The 19,762-nt window shown below is 38.0% G+C and overlaps 1 protein-coding gene and 1 pseudogene across 1 annotated transcript; both read left to right on the forward strand.

Moving 5' to 3' along the window:
- The first annotated feature begins 5,847 nt into the window (after nucleotides 1-5,847).
- On the forward strand, nucleotides 5,848-6,794 carry LOC114215303 (olfactory receptor 5AP2). The gene is given in 2 exon segments (XM_028111231.2): nucleotides 5,848-6,685; nucleotides 6,688-6,794. Coding segments are annotated over 2 exon segments (945 nt in total).
- Nucleotides 6,795-12,804: 6,010 nt separating this feature from the next.
- Nucleotides 12,805-13,713, forward strand: LOC114215291 (olfactory receptor 5AP2-like; annotated as a pseudogene).
- The last annotated feature ends 6,049 nt before the right edge of the window (nucleotides 13,714-19,762 follow it).

Below are 19,762 nucleotides of genomic sequence, written 5' to 3' on the forward strand. Positions count from 1 at the left end.
CAAGTATCCTGTTGATAGACATTTGAGGTGGTTCTGATCTTTTACTATTAGAAGAAAAAAATTCAGGGGTGCCTGGGTGGCTCAGTCAGTTAAGTTTCTGCCTTCAGCTCAGGTCATGATCTTAGGGCCCTGGGATCGAGCCCCATGTCGGGATCCCTGCTCAGTGGGGAGTCTGCTTCTTCCTCTCCCTCTGCCCCTCCCCCTGCTTGTGCTCTCTCTCTCTCTCTCTGTCAAATAAGTAAATAAAATCTTAAAAAAAATGCAGCAATAAATAACTTTGGGCATATCCAGCTGTCCGTTATCTTTTTTCAACTGTTTTGAATTGAATTTTTCATTTCATTTAATATTGTCTATATGTGTATTTTTCTATTCTAGTCCCTTGTTCTTTCACCATTCTATAGAATTCATTCATCAATAATTTTTTCAATTATAAGTTCCCTTATACACCAGTATAATCTAGTCCCCATCTCCATTTGTTCTCTTTTGTTTTTTTTCCAGGGTTTCCATGGCTATAATAGAATATTGTTTTTAATTTTTACATAAACTTTATAGTCAACTTATTTGGGAAACAAATCTGAGGATATTATTATTGGGACTACATTAAGTTTATAAATTAACTTAGGGAGAATTGCCACATTTATGCCCTCAAGTCTTGCTACCAAATAGTGTGTATGTCTTCATACTTGTTCAAGTCTACTTCTGTATCTCTCTGTTACTCTTTTTCTTCACAGAAGTTTTGAACATTTCTTACTTGGTTTACGCTGAGATCTTTTATGTTTGGCAATCAAAAATGGGGATCTTCTCTCCCACATACATCTTCTAACTGGAGATTTGTTTGTTTATATGAGGTTACTGGGTTAATTTTACATTTTACTAATTTACTAAATTTTTTATTTTTTTTAGATTAATAGTATAGTAGTGGTAAAAGTAGCATTTTTATGTATGGTGTGCTATAATGTAGCTGCATCTTATGCTGCCCAAATAAATCTTTAGTTAAAATGAAATGAGCCTCCAAAGCTTAACAAGAGAATTCTCTTCTTGGTTATGACAGATTATGTAAAATCTATTTGGATGAAACTCCTGGTGGCTAGTGAGAGGTGTGTAACTATCCCCTGGGATGGTGGATACGTATTCTTTCAGAAACAAATGACATATTTTTATAGCAAATAGTTTATATTGTCCCTCTATGTTCCTGAAATGGCATTCATAGATAACTTACCTACACACATAATTTAAGGAGGAGAAATAAAAAGAAAATAACTTACAATACTTTAGTATTCATTCATTCATTTATTTATTTTTTATTTTATACTTGAAATATACTTGCATACTGTGGGACATGAAGAGTTCTTTGTTGTTAGGGACTGTACTGCACTCTGCAGGCTTTTAGCATCCTTGCCCCTTACCCACTAGATTCTATAGTGTAGCCCTTTCACTGTGGCAACCATCAATTTCCATAATGTGCCCAGAGGAAAAACACCACCTCCACTGAGACCTTTTTGAAATGCTAGGCATCTGATATTAAATAGTAATTCTCAATTAAGGGTGATATAATTTACTAAGTTAGACATCTAGTTGTTCCACATTTTCACCCCTAATATCTCTACTGATATTTAGATGCACTCTTGTCTTAGCAACCAAGACCACCAAGATTTCCATATTAGTCAGAATTCCCCAGAGAAGCAGACCCAGTAGGAGATGGATATGTAGATCTAGATAGGCCTCAAAGGAGTGGATGATGCCCATCCACACTGATGAGGGCAATCTTCCTTACTTTACTGATTCACATGCTAATGTCTTCCTGAGACACATCCAGAAATAATGTTTTATTAGCTATGTGGGCATCCCTTAGCTCACACAAGTTGACACGTGAAATTAGCCATCTCAAGTACCATAGACATTCCTCCCGATTAATCAATCTTGTCCAGAAGACATCAGATAAGTCATTAGTCATTATTGTGGTTTATGTGTTATTTGTATTTAAAACAGAGGGATATTTTTGAACAAACTCTTTGCTGCTTTTGGACTGTGGTAACACAAAATGGTCAGCAATGATTATTCTGGAGTAAGAAAAAACCATGTTCAAGTCCCAGTTCTGGTGAGTATTAACTATTTGGACAAGTAACTTCTCAAAGCCCCAGTTTACTTATCTATGATGAAGGTGCTTAATAGCAATCTGAAAATGCATGTGTTTAGGACACTCAGCAAATAGTACACGCTCAGTTACTATTCGTTGCTATTATTTTTTAGCCCTACTCTCTTCTAATTATGATCCCGGAGATGACCAGTTGGGTATCATATTAATATATAAGCTCCTCTAAAGGGGAGGTCACATCTTTACAAGTTAGTATGGTCTCTATTAATTGATCATTAATGCTTGTTGCCTGCTTCCTGGGCTTTAGAGTCCCATGGTTCTTCATTAAAAATTCACTGCAAGCTGTCAGTGGCTTATCTTTTATGGCACCAAGTTCACATTCCAGTATCTGGTGTGAATTCTCAGTGCTCCGTGGAAATCATATTGCAGCCTAATTTCTGATGGTCTCCATCTTGGTGGCAGGGAGATAGAGCATCATCTGGTACTTCCTTGAATGACACTCCAGCTAGGATTAAAAATGAGTTCTGTTCTTATTCTGAAGCTCTTTGAGATTTCCTGCTCTATAGCTACCTCTGTGCAATTCTTCCAGTCAGCCCCTCTGCCATGATCCAGGTAGCATAATTTCTTACATGTACACAAAGTCTTTCCGGAAGGTGGAGGTAGAGCTAACCTGCTATTTTGTGGATTCTTTCAATGCTCTTAAGGGAATCAGACCACCGGCTATTGGGTGAGACAGAGGAGGGATGTTTTGTGAGGGCTAGAAATATGGAATGGGAAACTCATTTTCCACTGGGCCCAGGTGTCCCTAGGGCAAAGGAGAGAAATGTGAAGAAGACTTACAATTTCCTTAACTTCGGGGGGAAAACAAGTAGATTAAAATGAGATGACATGAGGGATGCAGTCCCCAGACACTAAAGAACAAGACATATATCCTATTTAAAATAATTCAGAATGCTTACTCCAGAGTCTGATCCAGAGACTCTACAATTGGAAATAATTGCAAACAATATTGCAGCTGCACTGCAGTGATGTATTCTATATTTTAAAACGTATTTTACTCTGATATAACAAATGGGATTCTTATTTTCAAGGAAAAGTAAGAAAGAAGGCAAAGTAATTATCTTTTGACAGGGAAGGTATAAAGGGTTTTACTTGTTGTCTTATCTCTGTTATGGGTGATGCCTTAAATCCATTCTAACTCTGCCTACTGCTTCACCTGGGAGAATTGATGAATGCCTTCTCTGAGAAGAAGTTTGATGTGTGTTTTGTTTTGTTTTGTTTTTAGTGAATTTAAGCATTGGACAGAAACAAGCAAAAGGACCAAATAGAAGTCAAGCAGTCAAGAAAGGTCAGGAAAAGATATAAAGGGTTCTGCCCAAGTAACTTACTGACCTGAAGAAAAATCCACAACCCTGTACCTTTCTCCAACTACCCATATACCCAAAGCTCCAAGAGCACCGAGAAGCTAAGAAGGTATGTTAAATAAGTTCTCTGTCCATTTTTCTTGTTATAAGACTTGTAAGTCACTAAGAGAAATATAAGCAGCAGTAAATAATATGATTTGAAGATGTTTTTAAATGCCAGAAATTCCTAGGAAATCTCACTATTGTTTTCACAAACTCCTAGGAATTGAAAACCTTTGTTAAGAATCTCTGGACTGACTGCAAAATCTCAGAGAGGGGGTTATGGTGAAGGTATATTTTCCAGGGTAGAGGGAGATGGTAGCATGTAATTCATAGCACCAGTTGTAAAACAAGTGGTATTTTGCTAATAATGCAAATTAGTGAATGCAAATTCTAAGAAAGACAATTTTCAGCAACTACAACTATATTTTCTCTCTAGGAGATATATAGATTTTTTTCTTTATGCAACTAAATGAATTCTAGCATATTAATGAAGCTTTGATAATTACAGTAGCAATTATTCTGTTTATTAGTGCTCACATTTGTTATCGAGGGGGTTATTCTCAATGATCTCAAATGCTAAGAGAACGAGAGTTGCATTAGTTGGGTATAAATTATTCTGTTAGGTAATTCTGTAACTCTGGGAGAGTCACAGATCTTTTGTACCTCCAATTTCTCATGTGCAAATGAGGATTATAATACTGCCTATCTCATAGGATTTAAATAAAATATTGCAGGAAAAATACTTAACATAGTGCCTGTAATAGCATAGGGAATACTCAACATATTTTAGTACTTTATTCATCATTACCTTTCTTTGTGTCTCTAGCACACACACATGCACACACACACACACAATGTGCACTGCATTTCATTTATTTATTTTTCACTATTGCTGATAGGATAATCCTCTCCGGGAAAGTTTCTGATTGAAGATGAGAGAAAAAGATCCATTCCTTCTTTATATTTCCTTCTGGAGATGCTCTTCTTTGAAATTCAGACAGCATAATTATTCCAAGGAAGAGTATCAGGGCTGTACATCTGTCCCATAAAATAGGGAGAGGGGCAATGCAGTGTTGAGGAACAACAAATAATTTGACACCAAACCCAGGATTGTTCTAGTCCCAAATTCACCATTCTTGGCTAATAGCCAAGAAAGGCCTACACTTCACTGACCTCATCTAACAAAAGATAATCTTATTAACACTTTTAGGATAATACCTGCTATCTCCCTCACTGATTTGTAGTGCAGCTAGGATAAGATAATGGGTGCACTGACAGTTTGAATGTATTACAATACTGTATTAACAATGCTGTGTTTGATCACTGGTGAGGGTATTGAGCCCCTATCCCAAAGGAAACCAGCTGGAGCAGAGCACGGATAGCCACTTCCGAGTATGGCCGTGTCTATGAGAATGGAATCAGTTCCTGCCCACTCTTCTTCCCAACTGTGCTCAAGAGATCCATGATCTCCAGTGTTAGCACAGATACTGGGTTACTTTGGTCCTATGTTTTAATTTTAGACAGTATCAAATAACTTCCTGCTGTGAATGATAAAGGATTTAACACTTTGAGCTATGACTGGACAGCTAGCCCAGGACAGTCTTATCTACAGTTCAATAATCTGAGGTCACGGAATGGGTAGGGGATTGTATTTGAGGTGGGGAAGAATTCCACTGGAGCTGTTGCCTAAACTTTTACTTGGAAGCTCTAGGCTGGGTTTTCTTTTTTCCTTACTTCCCTCCCTCCCTCCCTCCCTCCCTCCCTCCTTCCTTCCTTCCTTCCTTCCTTCCTTCCTTCCTTCCTTCCTTCCTTCCTTCCTTCCTTCCCTCCTTCCTTCCTTCCTTCCTTCCTTCCTTCCTTCCTTCCTTCCTTCCTTCCTTCCTTCCTTCCTTCCTTCCTTCCTTTCTTCTTCCTTCCCTCCTTCTTTCCCTTCTTTCTTTTGTCCTGTATTTGCCTTTTTTGCACTTTACAGGGGGAGAATCTTATTTTCATTTAGATGACCTGGCAGTGTATTATTCCCCCAGTTCAACATTGTGACTGGAATATTCCACACGCTGCTGCTGCTGTTTTCTAATCCCAGTGTGATCCTGTGAATCTGAGTGTTAAGTAGAGGTTCTCACTGCAATGGCTTATTCTATTCCTTTCACCTCATTCATGCAATCAAATTCTCTAAATATTGGAGGGAATTATTCAAAGTTTTCATACTTAACAGACAGTTTAGTAACATCATGTCCAAAACACTTCTAGAATTTCTATGTATATATGTCAGTAAAAGATGTTTGTGGCTCTGTCATGTATTCATCTGACCAAATGCCATGTTCCATCTTCTCTCTTATTGCAGCTGAAATGATGAGATACATGAACGAGATTCAAGGTAGAAATCAAACAGAAGTGACAGAATTTATCCTCTTAGGACTCTCAGACAATTCAGATCTACAAATTGTCCTCTTTGGATTGTTTCTGTTAATCTATATGGCAACCATGGTGGGTAATTTGGGGATGATTGTGTTAATTAAGATTGATTGCTGTCTCCACACCCCCATGTACTACTTTCTCAGCAGCCTCTCTTTTGTTGATGCCTCTTACTCTTCCGTCACTCCTAAGATGCTGGTGAACCTTGTGGCTGAGAATAAAGCTATTTCTTTTAATGGATGTGCTGCCCAGTTCTACTTCTTTGGCTCCTTCTTGGGGCCTGAATGCTTTCTGTTGGCCATGATGGCATATGATCGCTATGCAGCCATTTGGAATCCTCTGCTATATTCAGTTCTCATGTCTGGGAAAATTTGCTTCTTGTTAGTAGCTACCTCTTTCCTAGCAGGCTTTGGGAATGCAGCCATACACACAGCAATGACTTTCAGATTGTCCTTTTGTGGCTCTAATAGGATCAACCATTTCTACTGTGACACCCCACCCCTGCTCAAACTCTCTTGCTCTGACACTCTCATCGGTGGCATTGTGATCATGGCTTTCTCCAGTTTTAATGTCATCAGTTGTGTTATGATTGTTCTCATTCCCTACCTGTGTATCCTCATTGCCATCTTGAGGATGCCTTCTTTAGAAGGCAGGCACAAAGCCTTCTCCACCTGTGCCTCCCACCTCATGGCTGTCACCATATTCTTTGGGACAATTCTCTTCATGTATTTGCGCCCTACATCTAGCTATTCAATGGAACAGGACAAGATTGTCTCTTTTATACAGTAGTGATCCCTATGCTAAATCCCCTCATCTACAGTTTGAAAAATAAGGATGTGAAAGGGGCCTTATAGAAGATCTTACAGAAACACATACTGTAAAGCCATGTTACATATCACCTGTTATGCAGAAAAAATATGTTTTCGTATTAATTTTATTGTCTGGTTGCTTAAGCTCTTGTGTGTGTGGGGGGTAAAGTAGATTGCTTAAAATGGGATATACTTCTAAATCTTCTGGCATCTTAAATGTGTATCCATGGGCCTATATGATGAATAAACATAGTGGAGGAGGTTGGTGTTTGGTAAAGTATCAAAATACTTGGTTTTGGTTGACCTGGGTTTAAGTTCCAATTTCAATATTTACCTTATCTTGATCTAATATTATATATTTGTCTTTGGGATCTGGGCAAACAGATTCTGAGACAGATACTTGTATGCATGCAGGAAATGTAGTGGAGAACATTCCCAGGAACAATGCCTAGAAGGCTAGAAGGGAATGAGGGAAGCAGGGCTGAGTAGATGGAAGTGGAACAGTGATGAAGTTGCAATAGAGTAGTCATCCAATTCCACTTGGAGCTCTGTGGCCGAGATGATCTTTCAGCAATACCCCAGATTGTGAAAAAAAGACCAGATGTTTGTACCTTCAAAATGACCAGTTTTGGAAATGGCTCACCCACTTGGGCATGGTAATTCCTTTCAGCAGGGGCAATTCCCAGAGTGGAACTCAGCTGTGAAGTGTCAGTTGCCATTGCACTTGGAAGCTGAGAAAATAAATGCTTCAATCCTGAAAGGCAAATCTGGGTGGTATGCCACAGCATCCATCATAAATAATAACACTACTCTACTCACATGGATGTCTAGAATACCAAACAAGATACAAGAAAGAGTCATATCAGGGTAATAATACGGGTACCACAGCAACAACGGGGTAGTGTTTTACTGATTTTGTAAATTAACTGGAATATTATGAAGGTAGTGATCAATGTACTTTAACTTTTAATCTTTCACATAATTCTCAGAGTTTCACATAATTGTCAATAAACATTTACTGAAAGTAAATTAGCTATTGCTCACTGTAGTGGGACAGGGGGTTGTCAATGTGGGAGCAATGGGTAAACCACCTTCTTCAATGAGATGGCATGTCAAAGGAGGCCTGATGATTTGGAATCAGGTAAACGTCTACTCCCTATTTCTTTCCATCCCACTATCTACTGTAGACCTTGAGGGAGAACACCAGTGCTTGTCATGCTCCAAGTAAGAACCGCCCCCCCCAATAGGTTAGAGACTGCAAAGGATGTGTTAACTCATTCTGTCTACTCTGAATAGTTCCATCCCCCTAAAACTTCCACTTTCAACTGTTCTTTTAAAGATTTTTCTTAAAGATTATTTATTTATTTGTTATTTATTTATGAGAGAGCGAGAAAGAGAGAGAGGGAGAGTACAGAGGGAGTGTAAGAGGGAGAAGCAAACTCCCCACTGAGCAGAGAGCCTAACATTGGGCTCCATCCCTTGAACCTGAGATCATGACCTGAGCCAAAGGCAGATGCTTAACTGACTGAGGCACACAGGCGCCCAGTTAATCAAGGTCAAAGACATTCAAAACTGTATCATGCTTGATATCTTTTTTTCATGTTCCCTTTTATTCTAACTCATAGACTATAATATCTGTCCTTCAGCTGCTTCTTATTCACCAACCTAAGAAAAGTGGCACTGATCACTACTCATTGCCCAACTGGAATTCCATGGTCCATCAAATAATGAGTCATTCTCAATCACCCTCAATTCCATGGTTCTACTTTCTCTCCATTCCACTTATCTGATTAAATTCCAACTTAGTGAAGCGTAATTGTTTCTTTGTTCTGTCCTCCACTGAAGCTGCTTAGTGCAATTAAAGAAAACCTCTCAGTATGCCACTGTCTGTTGCTGATCTTGTGTCATACTTCTTCCTCCAAAATAAAAACAATTAGATAAGATTATCCCCCCAAAAAGATAAGATTATCCCCTTCTTACCATCGCTAATCTTTATACACATACTTTTATTCCCACTTATCAATGTGTCCCTTGCTTCTACCTAAGACCATTTCTTTCACACTTTTGGATCTTTCCATGAACTTTACTTCAGAAATCACATCTCTACTCTCCCCAAACACTGGCTTCTCAAACGCTACTGGAGTGTTCTCATTTGTTTATAAACATCATCTAGTATCACCCTTCTTAATAATTTCTTTGGCTAAAAGTCCCATCCTGTTACCAACTTATTTCTCTGCTCTCTTTACAATGAATCTTTTCAAAAGAACTACTTCTGGTCCTTGTCCTTATTTCCTCAAATCCCATTACATGTTCCAATTGTATTTCTGTACCTCTTCTCCATTGAACCCAATCTTGTCATGGACACATGAGAGCTTAACATTATTGCCTCTAAAGATTGCTTTTCTATCATACTTGTACTTGGTGTCTCAAGAGGATTTGCCATCATTAATTTTTTCAACTACCAAAAAAAAAAAAACCCATATTTTTAGATTTCTATGTCACTTCAATCTTCTGATTTTCCTTCTCCTTCCACTGCCACTTTCCCCCAGATAAGTGTGATAACTTTTCATTCTCTTCCTCATGCTAACCTCCAAATCTTGGAGCCAAAGACTTAATCCTTTACATTAGTTCATGGTACGTTCATTCTCCATCAGTACCCACTTCTTAGATGATTTGAGATGTCTGCAATGACTCCTAAATCCACATGTCTAGCCCTGGCTTCTCACTTGAGTACCAGGTTCATACACTGAATTGACAACCTGTCATCTAGGGACTCTGGACACATGAAAGGATTACAAAATTAGCTCTCTCCACTTAGTTATCATACTCAAACGTTTATAAAATGATCACACCTTTTGTACTATGAGGAGTGTCTCTATCTTAGCATCACACCTGTGTGTCATTGAGCTTCAAATATCCTTTTCCATGTTATGTTATAAACTGTATCTTCTGCTATATACCTCAGTTTGTGCTTAGAATAGGAAAATAGACACCCTTTATATATTTACCCATAATCCATCCAAAGATTATTCATAGATATATAAAACTCTGCATACATTTAATGTATATAATTTGTTGTATTTGGGCATACACACACTTCAATAAAACTGGTAAACTATTAATGGAAAAACTAGCATGTAACCTGTCCTGGAGATTTAGCAGGTAAAACAATTAAGTTTCTGATCTCCTGAAACTTCTTCTGATCTCCTTATATTTGAGTGAGGAAGACTTTATTGTCTATACCAAATGTGCGTGTGTGTGTACATGTGTACATAGAGGTGTTAGGTGTGTGTGTGTGTGTGTGTGTGTGTGTGTGTGTGTGAGATTGACATGGGTATGAGTAGTGTTTTGAAGAATGGTAAAGCAAGTGATAAAATAGGGAATGGTGGTATCAGAGAAGAGCTTTCTGTGGAAATAACATTTGAGCAAGGCTTGAATAAAGATAAGATCATCTGAATGTCTGTAGAAGAGCATTCCAGGTATACTTAGAGTAAATATAATGGCCCTGAGGCAAGATCCTCCCTGGTTTGTTAAAGGAATAGTAAGGAGACAACATATATGTGGACTGATTGAGCAAATGAAAGAATGAAAAGAATTCCAATCAGGAAGGTGTTTGGGAAGGAGTGACTGATCAAATAAGCCTGGTAGTTCACAAGTAGGCTTTGGACTTTACTTTTCCCCATCACCTGCAATAGCCCTCCAACCCCAACTCCAGAATGCAAGCTGCGTGAAGGAATGCACAAGATCGATTTTTTGGCTACTACCAGTACCAAGGACACTTGTATTCTCCATAACACAAGTCTACTAAATATTTGTTGAATTAATCAATTAATTAATGCACCGAGAGCCATATTCTAGTAGAAATGAGTAAGGATCACATTTTAAATGGAATTCTGAAGTTTGGAGGCAGGATCTCATCAATCTTATACCATCTAACTCCATGTTATGCTCAATGGAGTCTCAGGACCATGAAATAATTTTTGTACTTCTCTAAAAGCCTAAGTTACTCTCTGGGGTATAAGTGGTTCACTGGGGAGAAAATAGTTCAATTATCTCAGTGAAAAGTAAATGCATGTTTTAATTTTAGATTAGCACATTTCAAGCTTTAGATTTTTAGTGTTTCGTGGAGACTAAATCTCAAGAGGATCATCACAGACTTAATAAGATTGACTGCTTCATATTCAGAAGCAGCATTTTCTACTCTTTGTTGAATTAATTAACCATATCTCAATTCTGTCATAGCTGGATCTCTTATACCACTTCCATTTTCATCAAAGCTATAAATTTCACATTGTAAGACAGAAAACTTGTATTTCTCCAAAAAGCAATGAAACAAAACTAAACTAATAACCACTACTGGTGAATATTAAGGACAAAGGTAAGATGATTTAATTGATCTCAAGTTGTTCAGGTATAGAAAGTTTCTGAGAGGACTCAAAAAGCATAAAGTAATTAAAGATCTCAATTAGGGTATGTCTGAAACACTAAATTTAATGTTCCCAACTAAACTAATTTGGATTTTGTCTTTAGACGACAGGGATTTAGGATCACCAATAGCAAATGAGAATTTTATAGAATATTCAGCATATACAGACACATACATACATGAATGTATATATACATGTATATCCATGTGTATATATACATATGTGTCTGTGTGCAAAACAGGGAAATTTAGTTAACTTTTGTAGCAAGAATGCCATAATATAATGCAAGCATGTTTAAAAAAATAATGCAAGTATGTGTAAATATGCATAAAGTAGAGCTTTACAAAATTTTAAAATTGGTTATTTTACGGGGTAGGGTTTTAGCTGACTTTAAAGATAGATCAGTTACTACTACAGTAATCTAGGTGAAAGATAATGTTGGCTTGGGTCTTGGTAGGAATGAAGGTGGTAGGACGTAGTTGATACAGATATTTTGAAGGTAGAGCCAACATAATTATCTATTGGCTATATAGATTGGCTATATAGTGTGTGAGAAAGAGAAGAGATCAATTTCTTCAATATTTATCTATTTATTTAATTTCATCTGGGCAAATGAAAGTATAGAGTTGTCATTAACTTGAGATAAGGAATGCTATGTTTAGCCAAATTAGGGGAAGGCATGAGGAATTCAGCTTTGGGTCATACTGCATTGTTATTTGATATTAATATGGAGATGTGAGTAAGCAGTTGAATTATAAGTCTGGAATTTAGAAAAGAGGTCAGGGCTGGATATATAAATTCAGGAGTTTTAGGTATATAGATGGTAATCAAATTTACAAAATTGAATAATTACCAAGGTAGGGTGTAAATAGGAAAGGGGGAGAGATTAAGGACTGAGCTACTACAACCTTAAGAGTCAGAGAGAAGAGGAGGAGTAAACAGAGACTGAGAAGGAGCAACCCCCATGGTAGGAAGAATACTCAAGAGTCTGGTGTCCTGGAAGATAAGAGAAGAAAATCTTTCAAGGAGTAGTAAGAAATCAACTCTGTCAAATGTTATTGAGAGATCAAAAAAGATGAGGAATGAGCATTGACCACGGGATTTAGCAATGTAAAGATTCCTGATGTCTTAGACAAGAGATATTCTGTAGAGTGATAGGGTGCAAGCCTGATCAGAGTGGGCTTGAGAGAAAACAGGAAAAGCAGAACTGCATACAGCAAGGATATTCAATTGTATTGTACATTTAATTGCCAAGATGAATGCAAGGAATTGGATCATAGGAGGTGAAGGCAGTAAGACCAAGGGAGGAGGAGAGAAAAGTTGGGAAGTAAGGTAGGATATGGACAAATAGGATTGATCATCAAAGACTTCACAGCCACACACATACACACACACACACACACACACACACACACACACACACGCATTAATTTTAAATAAAATGGGTTACTGAGTTTACTTAAGGAATTTCTTTTCACTTCCACAAGAAAATAAAGAATTTTAATATGCATTGCTCAGGGCATTCTTAGAACTATTCTTACTTATAGCAGAGAATAAACTATTTTATTTTCCTGGTTTCTTTTTTCTTTGTGTAATTTATTCCCTTGGTTTCTTTCTTATCCTAGCAAATGAATCATCCATTCTGAGACAAAGATATGAGCAACTATACAACAGTGACTGAATTTATTCTCATGGGATTCAGGGATCATCCAGAACTACAGTGCCTGCTTCTTATAGTGTTTCTAGTCATCTATACGATCACTGTGTTTAGAAATCTTGGCATGATCCTATTGATCAAGATTGACTCACATCTCCACACTCCAATGTACTTTATCCTCAGGAATTTGTCCCTTGTTGATTTCTGTTATTCTTCTGTCATTGCCCCTAATATGCTAGTGAATTTCTGGGTGAAGAACCCAGTCATTTCATTTAATGAATGTGCCACTCAATTCTTTTTTGGTTCCTTTGCTGGCATTGAGGGCTTCCTGTTGACCGTGATGGCCTATGACTGTTATGTAGCCATTTTCAAGACTCTTCTTTACACGGTTACTATGTCCCCCGATCTTAATGTTCTTCTGGTGTTGGCCACATATCTTCCGGGCTTTCTGAATGCTGCCATTCACACTGGCTTCACCTTTCAGTTGTCTTTCTGACGCTCAAATGTCATCAACCACTTTTTTTGTGACACTCCACCCCTCCTGAAACTCTCTTGTTCTGATACACGTGTCAATGAAGTTGTAATTTTTGCTTATGCCAGTTTCAATGAACTGAGCTTCCTCCTGATTATTCTCATTTCTTATCTGTACATCCTTGTTGCCATCTTGAGGATCCATTCTGCCGAAGGGAGGCACAAAGCCTTCTCCACCTGCGCTTCCCACTTGATGGTCGTCACTATCTTCTTTGGCACAATTCTCTTCATGTATCTGCACCCCAGCTCCAGCTACTCAATGGACCAAGACAAAGTGGTATCTGTGTTTTATACAGTGGTTATCCCCATGTTAAATCCTCTCATCTATAGTCTGAGAAACAAGGAGGTCAAAGCTTCCTTAGGTAAAATTTTTTAAAACAACCTCTTTTTACTTCTGTACTTAGAATCAGCAAAGTATGGGATTTTCAACTCTGAGGGAACATAGAAATGACCAAATCCATCTCTATTCACCCTGGATCCATTTCACTGTGTCATGAGTTTTGTTAAGGTTGTTGTTGTTTTAGATAGTGGAGTTGGACCAAATGTCTCAGCATCCTGGGGAATATGGTGACTCTGTATAAATCCCACTAATTCCACAGAACCTATATACTTGAAAATAATCAAATATCACATTTCAACTCCCTGTTCAGAGGCATAAAACACAGTATAAAAGTAGATGATATAGAGAAAGACTGACTAGCAAGAGGGATGACTCCATCTTTTTCCCCATTTGATGGCTCAATGATTGAAAGGTGGTATATGTAAAATGCCAGAGGACAGGTAATAAGGAATAGACTGACCCAGAACTTGTCCAGAGGACCAATATAGGGCTTAGAGACTGCTTCTTATCCTCAGTGAACCAGAAAAAAAATCAGAATTTAATCCTGACAGAAGTGCTGAAGTTAAACATTTCTTTTTTTAAAAAGATTTATTTATTTATTTTTAGAGAGGGAGAGAGAGAGAGCACATGAGCAGGAGGGGCAGAGGGAGAAGGAGAGAGAATCTCAAGCAGACTCCACGCTGAGCATGGAGGCGACATGGGGCTCGATCTCATCACTCTGAGATCATGACTTGAGTTGAAAGCAAGAGTCGGACACTTAACCCACTGCGCTACCCAGGTGCCCCCCAAGGTCAAGCATTTCTAACCTGGACAAGTAATCTGGATCACTGAGGGAATAATGGGAACAAACTATAAGGTCAATATAAGGAACAAACTATAAGGTCAATATAAGCGGAAATCACAGAACAAGAACACCAAGAATTTGTAGAGCAGAGGTTTCTGACCTTAGAAAAGAGGTACTCCTTATGATTCCTGCAGATAAAGTGTCATGTTGTTTGATCTCTGAATGAGTAAGCAGTTTAAGCTTAAAGAGCTAGGGCAAGATAGATAGGCTTTGCCTAGTGCCTCAGCAAATAACCATGTGTATCTATTTTACCACTGGCAGCAAGTTCATTGGGATTTGTTTAAAGCTTTCAGTTGGTTTGACTGGTATTTTCTTAATTGGGACATCTTCCCAGTAGGACTGGATTTTCTTTATAGTGACCACTGACATGTAAGCAGAAAGTCTTTTAAACTATACTAAAAGTCTTTTTAAAGTATACTAAGTATGACCCTAGTATATCATTTTGCCATGGAAAGACTATCATCATAATAGAAAAGTAGCCACTTAAAAGAGACTAAGAAATAATTTTGCTTTCATTACAATTAGAATTTTTGATAAGAAATCGAATCCAAATCTTATCATTTTATCTCCCTTTATTCTTCATTTCAGACATTGCATATCAAAAACACACTTTTTCTTGCTTATTCAGTGATCTCTTCTTATCTTATCATTCTTTTTCTGGAGATCTTTTCATATTTCAAGACACAGCACAAATATTATCTCCTTTATGATTGCCTTGACCCTCTGTCATTCTTCCCAAGGTAGACACACATGCCCATTCCTGTGATTCTATAGATATTGCAGCTCTAATCAGGCTCTTGATTAGAGAAACAAATCATAAAAATACAGTGTAATATACATAGACTAGGGGCGCCTGGGTGGCTTAGTCAGTTAAGTGGTTGACTCTTGGTTTCGGCTCAGGTTGTGATCTCAGGATCATAGGATCAAGCCCCACATAGGGTTCTAGGCTCAGTGGGGAGTCTGCTTGAGGATTCTCTCTCTCTCTCTCTCTCTCCCTTTGCCCTCCTTCTGTTTGCTCTTGTTCTCAAATAAGTAAATAAATCTTAAAAAAAGAACGTACACAAACTAAGAGGTCCTTAAGAAGAGAAGCCTCTTTATATCAACTTGCACATCCCCACGTCTTTATAAGCAGATCATCAGTAAAAGTTTTAAAATTAAGAAAGAAATCATTCCAGCTGAGGGCACAGGGTGATGGAAGACAAAATGTTGCTTCTGGCATCTGGAACTAAAAGTCCTCAAGAACCACTATTTCAGAAAGTCCTTGTTAGAAAAGAAAAGTTCTCCAGTAGCTGTTTGGATGGTCTGTTGGATAGTGTTTTATTCTTTTTGAGACAAGTTGTCCTGTCTTCTTTGAAATTAAATCTTTCATATTACATAAAGCAAATGTGATTTCAATATAGCAATAGAATATTCAGGACTTTTTCAATGAAGGAACAGAAAGCTAATTCAAACTAACACAGGCCTGGAGTTCTCAGTGCCACGAGGTGTCTGCCTCTTTTTCTTTCTCTCCTTCTGTATCTCTGTCTTGTGTTTCCTCTCTCATACTATGAGTTTACTTATTGTCTTCCACAGACTTTTCACATGGTGGCCTCAATTTTACATACTTTTAGGACAATTGCATTATAGACAAGCTGCATCTCTTTGGAAAGGACAGCGTTGCCTGAAATGGCTCAGATATTCATCATGTGTAGGCTAGTGGGGTATGTATGTGTTTGTGTATGTGTGTGTGTTGGCAGTAGGGGTGGAGTCACGAAATATCAGAGGAAATCTTGCTTTATAATAGCTATGCACTCCACTCAGTAAAATTAATTTCCTTGCCTACTCACTGCTCATTTACAGACTCCTAGTTTAGGCGCTGGTGCTTTATGCTGTTTACACCTCAACAGGAATGTTAAAATCAGTGTTAACTTTATTAGTAGATGGGTTAGATATTTTTCCACGTGATGCAATTTGTGGATTCCTACATATTTTCAACCCTGCCTATCACAGCACATAGAATTCTGCTTATAGAAAAATACAAGGAAGTGCAGTGTTTTTAAAAGCACACTGGGTTGTGATGTTGAACAATATAATTATATTGAAAGTGATTGATTTGGGCTTAATGAAATGATCAGGGTCCCTCAACTAATAGTATTAAAGTCACTACATTTTGGCTTAGTTAGCCTGCTGACTGCCTACTTATTCTAATATATTTAAAAACAAATCCCAGAAGTCAGAAACTTCTTAGTATGTTTGTGGTAGTTACACACAAATGTTTGGATTAGACTAGCAGCCAGGCTCTCTTTATGGGGTACAGGATCAGGAAAAAAATCAGGCCACAAGGCAGTACAGAAACATGACTTTTAGGCTAAAACTTGTAAAACGTAACTCTTGTTCCTTTGGTTTTTCTATAGTTCCTAGACTTGAGAGTTTCATGTGTTTCCCCCTTTCTACTTTTGTCAGATTGCCTAACATATAAACATCATCTTTCTTTATTATACTGATCATTCAGTATATTACAATGATTCTCTAAGAATATGCAATTTGTGATGATAGGATTTTGAAAAGTAAATGGTCCCAGCAGGCTGGGTAAAAACTTTTTGGGCCCCTATTGCATAGAGAAAGCCCAGAAGTAATTGCCTTGACAATGCCTATTCACCACTGAGAATTCTTCATTTAACTACTTTTCCTCCTTCTTCTCCCTTTTTCATCCCCCACACCCTTTTTCCTCCCAGGCTTCAGTGACAATAGAAATAAAGATAAGAGAAGAACTAATAGATAAGCCAGATAGCTTTCTGGGTTCTACCCTTGATGTAACTGTTTAGAAAATTTCTAGTCAAGAATGGGTTTGAGGAAAACTTTAGCTCTCAGTGCGTAAACTTTCTGCTCTGCATGTTAATTTATAGCATATAATCTATAGTTTAAAAAAGCCCTTATAACATTGTATCCCAGAATTAATAATAAATAATTTGACCTGCTGGATTCTGAAGAAAACAAAATCTATCATAAGTATATTTATGAAGATAAATTTACTCCCCATAAAATGTAGAAATTTTAAATGTAAAGCTCAATGCAGTCTGACCAATGTGTACAGCCAGGTGGTCCTAATTCCAGTTTTCAAGGCTTCTGTGTAACTGGGGAGAGGGTGTGGGAATAGAGCAAGTAGAAATTGCCACCCTTCTTAGCAGGATTCCCTGCCATTTTTCTGGAATAAACACTCCTTTGGTTAATTCCCAGAGTTCTGAAAAATAGTTGCCTTAGATACCTTTTGCCAGAGTTTTAGTTTCTTTTATGGAGGAGCAGGTTTGGGGAGGTTATTACTCTACCATTCAGGAAGTTGATCCCCCCCCACCATGTTTCTCAGATTCATTTACATGAATGAATAGGATGTTCACTTTTATTTCTGTGTAGTGTTCCATTATACGGATATACCACTATCCGTTTATCTATGCATCTGCTAATATACATTTGAGTTTCTTTGAGGGCATCTGTCTTCTTTTGTATACATACTTAGAGTAGAATTGCTGGTCATAGATTTGTAAGAAGATATAACTGTCTATAAAATTTTATAAGAAATAACCAGCATTCTAAAGTAGTTAAAAATTATTTTACATTCCATTAAGTGGTATATTACTGAGTAAGGAAAGTGTTAAGGTATAGGCAGGGAGAGGTAGGGGGCCTCTGACTAGGCTCTGAAACTATTCCTGGCAGGCAAAAGCACTAAGCCAGAGTGAATAAGAGATAAGGGAATGGACCAGACCACCTGGCCCGAGATGTTAGAGATTACACTACAGTATAATCACAGAAGATGACTAGACCTTCTGGTCATTAGTAAAGAAGTAAGTCATTAAGGGGGTTATCAATAGTCCTTGGTCAAACCAAGATAGCAAGAATCTCAAGGCCACAAGCTCCCCGGTCAAGTTTTCAATAAAAGACCTGCCCTAGAAACCCTCAGTGGCAACCTATTCAGGACCCCTCTCACTCTAGAGAGCTTTTCCTTTCCTTTCTGCTCTCACCTTCACTTAATAAACTTTAATTTCACTTCTCCCTTTTGTGTCCCTGAGATTCATTCTTTGAAACCATGAGACAAGAACTCAGCAATCTTGTAACATTATGAGAGTTCTAGCTGCTTCCTTTTGTCACAATCGGTTCAATTCTTGCCGTGGAGGTTGGGTATGAAGTGTTATCCTGTTGTAGTTATAGTTTACATGTCTTTGACAATTATAGATATTGAAATTATTTTCATGTGGTTTTGACCATTCACATATCTTCTTTTATTAAGTATCTGTTACATTTTGTTGTTGTTTCATTTTGATCAGTGAGTTATGGAGGATCTTTATGTATTCTGAATACAAGTCTTTGTCAGAATAACTCCATATGAATATTTTTTCTTTTTTTTAAAGATTTTTTTTTAAGATTTTATTTATTTGAGAGAGGGAATGAGAGAGAGAGAGCACATGAGAGAGGGAAGGGGCAGAGGGAGAAGCAGACTCCCCGCTGAGCAGGGAGCCCGATGAGTGACTCGATCCTGGGACTCCAGGATCATGACTTGAGCTGAAGGCAGTCGCTTAACCAACTGAGCCACCCAGGCGCCCCATGAATATTTTTTCTACTCTGTGGCTCACCTTTTCATTATCTCAACATCATTTTTGAAGAGTGCATGTTTTGAAATTTGATGACATAAAATTTATGTTTTGATTCACAATGATTTTTCTGTCCTTTCTAAGAAACCGTTGGTTACCTTAAAATTATGAAGACATTCTTTTATTTTTGTCCCTAAAGGACTTGTAGATTTCGTGTTTACATTTAGTCCTGTGATCCACACACATTAATATTGGAGTTTTGGAGTATGATGTTGTCGAGAGCAAAATGGAGTCTCTCGTGTCAAGCAGGAGCCTGTGTCAGGCAATGATGCAAGCAGCTAAAGGTACTGGCTCTAGGAGATATCACCTGGACCAGCATCAGCTGACAGTCCAGAACTGATAAGGAGCAGAACCAGAAGAGGTCTGCACAGATCTGAAGCCAATTAAATTCCTTTAAAAAGGGGCAGGCTTTGGCAGCAGCTGTCAGACTCTTCAGATGTGACCCCTCTATGTCTCAGCACTTAAAAAAGGCAGCCACTGCCAAAGCTCTGCCCAACTGATCTCTGAACAGAACTGAGATCCTCCACTGCTTGACTTAAAATGGAGTTGGGAGGTTTCCACTGGGAGAGCCCTCACATCCTAACACTCTAGTCAACTGCAGACCCAACAAGAAGAGATG

This window comes from Eumetopias jubatus, unplaced genomic scaffold (genome assembly GCF_037043125.1).
Source record: "Eumetopias jubatus isolate StellerSeaLion01/CBP00866 unplaced genomic scaffold, mEumJub1_p1.0 scaffold_13, whole genome shotgun sequence".
Taxonomy (NCBI): Eukaryota; Metazoa; Chordata; class Mammalia; order Carnivora; family Otariidae; genus Eumetopias; species Eumetopias jubatus.